General features: G+C 42.3%; 1 protein-coding gene across 1 annotated transcript; it reads right to left on the bottom strand.

The window, feature by feature from the left end:
• Positions 1 to 770: 770 nt before the first annotated feature.
• Positions 771 to 9,192, bottom strand: CCDC160 (coiled-coil domain containing 160). The gene is made up of 3 exons (XM_024128048.3): positions 8,983 to 9,192; positions 7,856 to 7,913; positions 771 to 1,786 (listed from the first exon to the last, which is right to left on the bottom strand). Exon 3 carries the CDS (start codon positions 1,760 to 1,762, stop codon positions 785 to 787), a length of 978 nt encoding a protein of 325 aa, XP_023983816.1. The 5' UTR covers positions 1,763 to 1,786; positions 7,856 to 7,913; positions 8,983 to 9,192; the 3' UTR covers positions 771 to 784.
• Between the last annotated feature and the right edge of the window lie 2,103 nt (positions 9,193 to 11,295).

The raw sequence follows: 11,295 nt of genomic DNA, 5'->3' as shown, positions 1-11,295 counted from the left end.
AAGAGGGAAGAGATATGGGAACATATGTATATGTATAACTGATTCACTTTGTTGTAAAGCAGAAACTAACACACCATTGTAAAGCAATTATACTCCAATAAAGATGTTTAAAAAAAAAAAATCAGGGCTGTAGCCAAGGTCACAGCCGTGTCTCTAAGCCATCTTCTGGTCTATGGGCACCGTGGCCAGGTCAAGGAAGAAAGCATGGGGAAAACAGCAGGAGGGTGGAAAAACCTACATTTGGGGGGGGAGACATTTATATATGCCTAATTAAGGATAGATTTCAGGGAAAGCAGATACATCTTTAGTATCCCACTGAGTCTGAACAGACTGCTTTAAGACCCATACCCACGTTATGCTTACACAAATAAATGAGATTTTTATTGTTAATATCAACGAATACAGATGGAAGAATATTCACGTGCCAAGGACACATCACTCACAAGATCACAAAATGTCTGCTGATCCGTATTCATCAATGATTTGGTGAATCACTACATGTCTTTGAGTAAAATATATATATATATATATATATATATATATATATATATATATATATATATATGTAAAGAGATTTCTAAAACTTCATTTCTATTTGGACTCTGGCAATAAATTCAGTAGAAAGAGAAAGCAGAAGCTTTGAAGTTAACATCTACACCTTTCACGGATATCTCGATTCACCAAACATGAAAATCACATCCCATCACACATGTTTTAAGTTGTACACGGAGAAAGCACAAGAAACACTGATTTGGCTCAATCATTTGCCTAATGAAAGGCTTTTTTATTTAAAAAAAAAATCCCCCATAAAGCTGTCAGGGGTACCTGATGACATTACAGAAGCAAAGTGTTTCCTAAGCAACTCCAGGGCTCTGTTGTTTCTTGCTTGTACGGTATTCTCCGCTCTCAGTTTATTCTTGATGGCGTTGAGCTCTCTGTGGATCTTTTCCATTTCTAATTCATAATACAATTTCACTTCTTCCTTTAGGAGTGCATTTCCAACCTCAGTTTGCTGCTTTAGCTTCCTAACAGCTTCTTTTAAATCCTTGTTCTCAAGGCTCAACTTGTGGATGACCTCTTTGGCTTGCTGGAGCTCTTCTGTTAAGTTTTTAACATTTGTTGCTTTTTCAGAGAGGTCATTTCTTAAGGCTTGAAGTTCCCAGTCTTTCTTGGAAGTTTCCATCCCTGCTTCTTGAAAACTTAGGGGTTTTGAGGAGACTTCTTTTTTGCAGTTCAAAAGTTCTTTTTCCGCATTTTCGAATTCCTCTTCTATTTTTCTGCATTTCATATTAAGCGCTTCCAGCTCTTCATTCAAAAGATTCAGGCGAAGTTTTGGAGACATTCCTTCGGTGAGTTTCTTCTTCTTGTCTTTTCGTGGTGGAGTTGATAATTCCTTTGTACCCCAGCTAAGAGGCTCTTCTGCACTATTAAAGCTTTCTTCAGTTGCAATGTCCAAATTAGATGATTCACAGGAGGCAGAATTTGTGTCTGCCTCATTCTTTGAAATGTTTATCTTTCTCTCTCTTAAATTTGGTTCTTGTTCATTTTCATTTGGTTGAGAAATAACTTCTTTCCTTTTAAATTTATTTTCTTCTTGAAACTTTCTACTAGACAAATTAAAAATCCCTTCCATTCTCTTGTCCTTACCTAAAGTCATTTGTTCAGAAGAAGATTCAAACTGAGAAGCCTCATCTAGAATATCCTGTGCACTAAAAACAGGAGCAAACATATTCTCTTTCCAGTGTTTGCTTCTAGCATCCATTTCTTCAGGCACCTCTTCCAATTCCTGAAAAACAAAATTTAAAATCAAGGCACATATTTACACTGGCAGCCGGGGTAGTGGAAAGAACTAAGAATCCTGGCTCATGGGCGTAAGAACCTAAATATTTGAGGGCTGGCACTCCCTCTAACTCACTGAGTGACTTGGGCCTCAGTTCCCTCATTTATAAATGGAAAGGGCTAAACTAGCTAAGTTCTACAGACCTTTCCAGCTTTAGAATTCTCTGATCCTATGAAATATAACCAATAAATGGACACACTTGGCTATTTACTGTAGAGAAAATTATTCTATGAGAAAGCAGCATGAAAACAGACTGCTTTAAAATAGTAAAAGTGATTTTAAATTAATAGGTTAATATTGATAAGTTAAATCTCTGCTTCCAATGTGCCTGTTTTTTTTTCTAGTTCTTTTCGGTTGGACTACTGTTTATTCATTCTTTAAAGTGACTAAAACATCAGTGCTTAATGCAATGTGAGCTGCTTTGGGTAAAGTATACCATGCAGACTTCCTTATGACTAACTCTGCCAAACGCCCTTCTGTCTTGACCTGTAAATTCCTGCTATTCCAGTCTTGGGCTTTGCTTTTAGGCAAGACTGCCAAGCGTACAGAATTCTATCCGTTTTGACAGCGATTTCATGATGAGAACCGAATGTCAACAATCGAAAATATTAATGCCACCAAATGGGTTTTTCTTGAGATACTGATTCCAAGTATAGTTTTTAGGTGAAAACTTACCATACTAAATCACAGCTAACTTTCTAAATTCACAAAAATTAGAGGATACTTATTTTGTTTCAAGGAGTCTTCCCTATTCAAAGACAGTCCATAACATACAGCTTTCCTAAAACACAGAAACATTTGATCAGTAACTACTTTTGAGAGAAGAGAGAAAGAAGGACCCAAGCAACATGCTGAAGGGCCACTGGCATCTGAAGCCACCAAACTGGCAACTGCAGTTGCCGCCAAAGGTTGGGAAGAAGAAGGAGGGGGTCACTTTATTCATTTTATACATAATTTGCTGTAATATAGTTAGAAGATTGCCACCGAGAAAAATCAGAGTATGCCTGCATCTATTTTTCCCATGAACACAAATGTAATTTTATCTTGGTAACAAAAAATGGCAGTTGTGTTTATTTTTTAATTAGTATTTTCTTTAATATTATTAAAGATTATAAATGTAATATTATATTAATATATTATAATATTTAATAATTGTAATATTTCATATTATCTAAAGATGCTAACAGTAGTGCATGTTATCTGTAGAATTTTGGAAAATACAGAAAATCACACATACAAGGAAAAACCAAAAGAAATCTTCCTCATAAGCCTGTGGCCCTGAGATAACCACTTTTTTATATATTATTTCTTGATTATTTTCTTTTTAAACAAGTATAGTTTAAATTCTAACAAATTGTTCTTACTACAGACAATGAGAGAATAAACTCGATACCTACATGCCTGACACCTTCCCCCCAAAAGAAGAGGGAAGGGACTCACTCTATACCCAAGGATACATCTCCACTGACAACTATTTGGCTTTGAGGAAAGGAAAAGGTACAAATATTCAGTGAAGGTGTTAAAATGATTGGTTCAAAAGCCGTAACCCAAGCTTTAAGTTTAGTCAATCAGACCACAGTCGTAAGTCAAGACTTGAAATTCATGGTATGTATTCGCCATTGGAGCATCCTCTCCTTTCTCTTGAAATAGTCCGATCTGACTTTATTATTCTGTTAGTCGCCATCCAGAAGCATCGATGATCTATCTGTCCTTAAAGAGGAAGACGATCATAATCCCATTTGCCCCCCTCTCTAGAAATATGAATGCAAATACTGGGAATTATTACAGGGATCATAAAGGAAAGGAACAGAGGAAAGAGAAAAGATGGCAATACTAATTGCCAGTCACATTTTAATTAATTTATTTATCTTTGGGTCTTCGTTGCTGTGCGCGGGCTTTCTCTAGTTGTGGTGAGTGGGGGCTACTCTTCGTTGTGGTGCACGGGCTTCTCACTGCGGTGGCTTCTCATTGCGGAGCACGGGCTCTGGGCACGCGGTCTTCAGTAGTTGTGGCACATGGGCTCAGTAGTTATGGCTCACGGGCTCTAGAGCGCAGGCTCAGTAGTTGTGGTGCACAGGTTTAGTTGCCCCGCGGTATGTGGGATCATCCTGGACCAGGGCTCGAACCCGTGTCCCCTGCATTGGCAGGCGGATTCTTAAGCACTGCACCACCAGGGAAGCCCAGTCACATTTTTTAGCAGTCAAATTTTTACCAGACAACTCTGTAAAAGTTTAAAAATGCTTCTAATCAGGTAGCAATGGGAGAGAGATTACTATTCTTCCTACCTAATTCTGGATGAAAGGCATTGGTGATATTGATCAGGAAAGCGGTATGCAGAGGGACAAGGTGAGGCCACTTTATACATGAAGCTAGCAATAATGACAAATCTGAGATAGAGGTCTGGGTATAGAGAAAGGTTAAAATAGAAAGCTCTTTTCATTAATGATTTTGCACCTTGAAAAAGTGACTTCTATCTCCAACCCTCCCATAAATCTCTGGCTAAAAACATATATATATATATATATATTTTTTTTTTCCCAGCGTCTGCACCTTGAAAAAGTGACTTCTATCTCCAACCCTCCCATAAATCTCTGGCTAAAAACATATATATATATATTTTTTTTTTTCCCAGCGTCACTACGTTTCCTTCCTGGGCCTCTGTATAATTTCCTGATACAGCCCATGCTTTTCACAGAACTGGGAAGAGTCCACTTATTTTATAACTGAGGCTCAGAGAAGTTAAGTGACTTGTCCAAGTCCACACAGCCTAGAGTGGTAAAACTGAGACCCTGTCTCCCAGTTCAGTGATTATTCTAAAATTCCTCTTTATTCTTCTGTTAGGTTTCGTTCCACAAATTGAAAGAAAACAACCCACTATTTTCAGAGCTTAGGTATTTTTAAAGGGCCACAAAAGGAGAGAGGAAAAATGAAGGGGGGAGGGTAAGGAGAATTGCATGTCACATATCAAAGGCCAGAAAGAGAAAGGTCTGAAAAGCCTTTTGGAATTTCCCTCCCATAGCTTACACAGGGCAGGGTCAAGGGGTCTCTGAGCTGCTTCTTTCTTTCTCTCTCTCCTTTCCTCCCCTTTCCCTTTCCCCCTTCCCTCCTTCCTTTCTTTTTTCTCTTTCATTGGCAAGATATCCTTTAAGGGCTTGTTCCGAAATCTAGTCACAGAGTATGGCAAAGCCCAGAGTGCGGGTAAAAGGTGCCAGGCTCATTTTCTCTTCACAGATTGCGTTGTTTGTTTTTTACACAGAACAAGTATGACATTAGTATTCTCTGGCAAAGACAAGAAATATGCTTTAAGACAACGATACTCCTTCCTCTACCCTGGCGTGGCAGCCATTTTGCTTTCAATAAACTTGATTAGGTAATTTGTCGCAGCATAAGGCAAATCAAATCAGAGCCATTACTGAAAGTATAAGCATGCCTTTTTAGTGGGTCATTTATTATTACAAGTGCCTACCCAACACTATATTGGATGTTGAAGGACTGAAGGGTAGGGGAAGGAGGTCCAAGAGAAATGAAAAATTTAAAGAAAGGAAAACAATATAAAGTCATATGACAAAAAGAACATTAGTGGTCCTCTAAGCCAGTGATCCCCCAGAAGTCCTTGGGACTGCACTGTTAAGGCATGGTTGTCCATTATATGGCTACATCTGTTCATTTGTGTCTGACATGAACCGATAATGGACACCTGACGGTTCTAGTTAGCGTCTCCCTGAAAACATCACCATTCATCCTCTGGTGACTTCTTTTGCAGTGGCAAAGTAGTAGGGCATTTTGGTGGAGTAAGGAAATTTCTTGATTCATGGAAAGGGTTTTTACTCACCTAAAGAATTTGGGAACCACTGATAAAATAAACTGAAAATGGATTTATAATGTAATATCATATAACAATGTAACTGTTGAAAGCTAAGCAAAGAGTGATCACTTATTATGGATCTTTAGGTAAAACTGTTTCATAAAAATCTTGGGCGAACGCATATATGTCTCCAAAGAGTTCCAGAAAGTAATACACTGTTTATTGTGAAAGGAGAAACTCACAAAACCATCTAATTTTCATTTTCAAGGTATGGGGTCCTGGGGAATATGCTCATATTAAGATGGATAAGTGATCAAATATGTGAAATCTAATTATTTATGTTCTAAAATATTTATACTTTAAACCACATGCTTTAGGGAAATTTGATGACATAAAAATCAAAGATCTCTTTTCTTTCTTGCCTTATCTCATTTACATTAGATTTGATTTCAAAATTTCAGGACCATCTCTTTTGCATAAATCTTGATCTGTCTGCAAAATGCAATTATTCTTCCAAGCAGGGGTAGGCAGGGACTGGGAAACCTCCAGAGGCTTTTTCCCACCTCACAAGAATGCTTCATCCCAAACTTTGTAAATTGGGAGTGATGTTTAGAAAAGGTCATCTCCAACCTGTGATGGGGCAGTAAGGGGAAGACAAAAGGCCCTTCTTAGCCCAGGCAACGTTTTCCCATTATTCTTGGATGGTTCGGTTCTCTCAACCCTCAGAAAAACTGCTTGGCCAAGACAGGAAAAAAAACGTCTGTTTCAAAGAAAGTCACTGGCCTTGCTTCTTTGCTCAGTTGTCCAATCTGTTCTCACATAAAAGCAGTAGTTCTCAACTTATTTTTCTGCTTCCACTGTTCCCAGGCACAAAACAGTGCCATCATTATCCCCTCTCCTTGCTCCAGAAGATTCTGACCTGCTCCCTTTAGGGGAGCTTCTCCATTCTCCAGCCTTTCAAAGATCATTGGTTTACAGAAACTAAACACAAAAATGAGGACTGCCCAAAGCTGTCTGAAGGAAGGTGGGTAAACATGTTCTACCATGCAAAATTGTGGGGAAGGAAAAGAAAGTTCTTGAGAAAGGAATTAAGTACGGACTATGGTTTAAAAAAAAGACTGAAGGAGTCAGATATCTTGGCTCCCACACTTTAGAACTATGTGAAAACTTACCTTTTGTGAACCTCAGTTTCTTCAGATGTAATATAGGGACAATATACCTATTTCCAGGTGGTGAGGAGAAATTATTGAAAATGAAAATGGAAGCAATTTTGAAGTATACTATACACAATGGGTTTTGTTCTTTTTTAGATTTTCCTTACCCTCCCTTGGAACATAAACCAGTCAAACAACCCAACCCTTCTCCAAAGATATGTACTTCAAAGTTGCCAGCCTGAAGTCATCAGACCTCAGAAAAAGTCAGTTTGAAAAAAAAAAGGAAGTACTATTAAGGTAAGTAGGAGGGAACCGAAACTTGAATCTTACATTAATTCGACCTGCATCTTCGTGGAAGAATTAGCCCTAAATCCTGTAAATTGTTGACATCCCCAAATTTCCAAAGCTAAATTGATTCTAAGCAGAAGAGTTGTAGTCTTTTCCACATCCGAGGAGATTTGCATTTTTGATCACCAATTGCTTTACCATGAACTTTCCAAGTGTCCCAGTGTTTTTCAGAGCCACCAATAATGTCTTAGAAATATTACAACTGGGGTATCAGTTTGAAGATTATCAAGGATGACTCCGCACTCTGAGTTTTTCTTGTGCTCCTGCATCATTTCATACACAGTTTCATTTTATCAATATGCTGTGATCTCCTGGCATCTTATTCATGGTTGTATCCCTGCTGTTGCCTGACACATAGTGGCCCTCAATAAATATTTGTTGAATGAATGACCCTTAATATTCTTCCTGAAAATCCTACAATGTTTTGATTCTAATTGAGTTTCTGTAAGTATTTATAACTTCTCTTTTGGCTTATGAGGTTTTGGGGGTGACATTTTAGGGAAAGGGCTTTTATTTTTCCCTTAAAGTTTATCTGGCTCACCTAAAGTCTTCAGGACACTTTTCTTTTGTATTTTTACGAGGCTTTTTTGATAGTGTACTGACAGTGCAGACTAATGGTCTAGTTAAAAGATTGAAGATTTACACTGGGTGAGGCTCTGTGCTTCTAAACCTCCATAACCAGCTATCAGCCAGCAAAACGGTACTTACAGTTCCTGACGTCCAAAGTCTTCTATCTGATGCCACTGTTCTCCTTCTCCAGATTGAACTGAAAAAGAAAATATATTATATATAAAATATATTTTATATATTTCGGTGAATATATAATTAACCAAAATGCCCAAATCTGTGTTCATATGAGATGTAGCTTAAAGCAAGTTAAAGCTTGAAGCAAGTTTTCTTTTTAACTTGTCAACCCAATTTCCCAACTATCACACCATTAAGTCTTCCTTCCCCAAGCAATGCAAATATCAGATGGGACAAGAATCATGGTGGCATCTTATTCAACACGGTACCTCCTCGCCTTTAGCAACTATTGAACAAATGAGCCACCGCTGGCGGCCACAGCGGCATGCTTGTTGATAAGGAGCAGGCCAAGCGCCACGTTAGCAGAGGCTGGAGCCAAGGCATTGCCGCCCTCCCCCAGGGTCCAGTTATTTTGAAAAATCATTAAAAAGGGAGGTGATCCCGGTTTTTGCCTTAATCTTTCATGGTCCTCACATATGAGCCAAGCGGACAAATTGTCTTCTCTATTGTTTGGCCGATATTGAGAGCGAAGCAAAGTACCATTGAAAACCGGGCCCTGTGCACGGTTCTTACCCCCAATTCTTTATTATTAGTGTGGAATAATTCCTTCTAGGAGAAAAGATACGAAGTCGCCTCAATTCCGAAAGGCCGAGTACTTTATTAGTATGGAAGTCACTTTCTTGCTATAAAGCTGCATCTAAGCATGCATAGTTTGGGGGTTTTCTCTGTAAATGGTTAACTAAACTCCTGCCACCGCTGCTTCCAGTGGAGACGAGGTGGGTAGGGTCGGGGTGCTGACCGGGCCGCCACCGCAGTTGACACCTCCCACCTCGCCAGTCCCTACCCTCTGCTGGCAGGCCGGCAGGGAGAGGGCAGGGGCGAGGCCTGACCCCACTCCTCCTTCCACACCCCGAGTCCCACACCCTGTCCCCTTCCCTCCCAAACGCCCGCCAGTTCCGGGCCGGGGCCCTAAAGGGTGAAGAAACCCGCAGTGGGCCTCGAGGCGGGGAGCGCGCTGCCTCCGCCCGGGTCACCCAGGGAGGGCGAGGGGCTAGCCTGGGGAGCCCCGGCCGGGCCGGGTGCAGACGTACCTGGCGGCGTGGGTGGGGTCCGGTGGGCCCCGGCCCCTCTTCCCTGAAGACGACCACCAGCGGCGGGCGGCTGCCCTGGGTTCGGCGCTGGCCAACGCGACCCGGCCGGACCGGTCCCGGGCAGAGCCTCTGCAGTGCAGGGCCAGCGCGGGCCGCGCCGTTGCCTGGCAACCGGCCAGCCCGATTTAAAGGGACCCGCGCGCCGCTGCCCAGAGCGCCGGGCCGGGCGCTGCCTGGCGATCGTCACAGCCCGCGCGAGCTCTGAGCATGCCCGGTGGGGCGGGCGCCGCGGCGGCTTCTGCCTGCACGAAAGCCGAGCTCGAAGATCAAGAGAGCTGAGTCAGGGCGGGAAGGGGCGAGAAACTGCGAGGCAGCCCCACCCATGGTGGGCTTATTACGGAGGGTCTGGGTGACTCACAAAGCCACCTGGACACTGCGACTGTGGGGGAGGAGGGAGTGACACAGGGATAATCCCTAGGCCTGCAGTTTAGTAACGTGACATCGAGGACGGTTAGCTCCGGAAAGTGGCCTGGATTTGGTTCAGGGTCCTTGACAATATGGGAATTGCACCCCGCCCCCCGCCGGTCCGCACAATGGTCTGGCCAGAATTTCTGCCTCTGATCGAGGTTCTAAGGGCGTATGTCAGGAGAGCATGTCCCCTGGTCGTGCCCCTATGGGAGACTGGGCTTGTACTCCGGGTAGCCCACAGTTTTCCTCATGCATCACTCAGGAATTTCTCTAAACCACTCTTGCACCTATTTGACTTTAAAACCTATTGCAGGCAACTAGTCTTACACTACCGGCAGTGTAAAGTGGTTTCCTTCGATCGGCCCCCAAACTACTCTGTTCCAGCTTCAAAGGTTGCTCACAACTTCCAGGATTTGGTTGGGGGTACAAACCCACGTCCTTCATTTCAGTCCTACTATTTTGTTAAATAAATAAGCGACCTTCTCAGACTTTGATTAGCCTGGTTGCGCAATGATGATTCTTCCATCATCAAATTGGCCACACACACTGACAACACACCTTGGCTATAGTCTAACAGGGACCCAGCCTGGGCTTGACCTAAAGATGGCCCTCACAAAGAATGTAGGGCCTGAAACAGAGAGGGGCTGGAGTGTCCAAAATAGTAATCATAGTGACTTTTAGGAAAGCTGGTATTTTCTAGGAAGCATGAAGCTGAAAGGAAACGCTGGCTCTGGAATCTCAGGTGAAAGGAGGTTTATGCACATCTAAAAAGCGGCAGTCTAATTTTGCAAGACCTAGCAAGGGAGTGACTTAGAAACAGGACCAGGATACATTTCTAAACTTCAAAACTTCTTGGGAACCGGATCTAACAGGTGTTTGGTGGCTGGCAAGGTTGCATTCAGGTGCCCGGAGGCCTGGTTCTCAGTCTCCTTTTCCTCCTTAGAGAACCAGTGTCAACAGTTTGGAGGAAGGAAGAGGCCTAATGTCAACATGGATTTTGTTATGGACCCCATCAGAATTAGTCTGTGGGATTCTGACAAAACTACTTTCCTCGACATTAAGTCTCTAAATTGCCTTGCATTTATCATGTATATTTTAATTCTTTTAAAAGGGTTACATTTATTTTTGCTTGATATAAGATCCCTTATTAATGTAATAAAATAATTTCCTAATTGCTCTGTGCCTCAGTTTCCCTGTTTGTACAATGGGAGTAATAATTGAACCTAACTCCTAGGAGTGTTGTGAGGATTGAGTGAGTTAATATTTTTAAAACCCTTAGAGTAGGGCTTCCCTGGTGGCGCAGTGCTTAAGAATCCGCCTGCCAATGCAGGGGACATGGGTTCGAGCCCTGGTCCGGGAAGATCCCACATGCCACGGAGCAACTAAGCCCGTGCGCCACAACTACTGAGCCTGCACTCTGGAGTCCATGAGCCACAACTACTGAGCCCGTGCGCCACAACTACTGAAGCCCGCGCACTCTATGGCCCACGCTCCGCAACAAGAGAAGCCACCGCAATGAGAAGCCCGCGCACCGCAACGAAGAGTAGCCCCTGCTCGCCACAACTAGAGAAAGTCCTCACGCAGCAACAAAGACCCAACGCAGCCCCCCCAAAAAACTCTTAGAGTAATGCCTGACACATAGCAAACCCTATATAAATGTTTCTATTACCGTTAGTATTAGTATTATCTTGTCCTATAAATTCATTAACCCTCCTAAAATATAAATATAAACACACAGATGGAGGATAATTCCATGGAGGTCCAGTGGTTAGGACTCTGTGCTTCCACTGCGGGGGGCCCAGGTTCAATCCTGGGTTGGGGAACTAAGTTCCCACAGCCAAAAAG

This window comes from Physeter macrocephalus, chromosome 21 (genome assembly GCF_002837175.3).
Source record: "Physeter macrocephalus isolate SW-GA chromosome 21, ASM283717v5, whole genome shotgun sequence".
NCBI classification, from domain to species: domain Eukaryota; kingdom Metazoa; phylum Chordata; class Mammalia; order Artiodactyla; family Physeteridae; genus Physeter; species Physeter macrocephalus.
The sequence above is the reverse complement of the archived record's forward strand: the minus strand, read 5'-3'. Positions and strand labels throughout refer to the sequence as shown.

Excerpts from the sequence above, each read along its gene's own strand:
- CCDC160 (XM_024128048.3), bottom strand. The coding sequence starts at position 1,762 with ATGGATGCTAGAAGCAAACACTGGAAAGAGAATATGTTTGCTCCTGTT.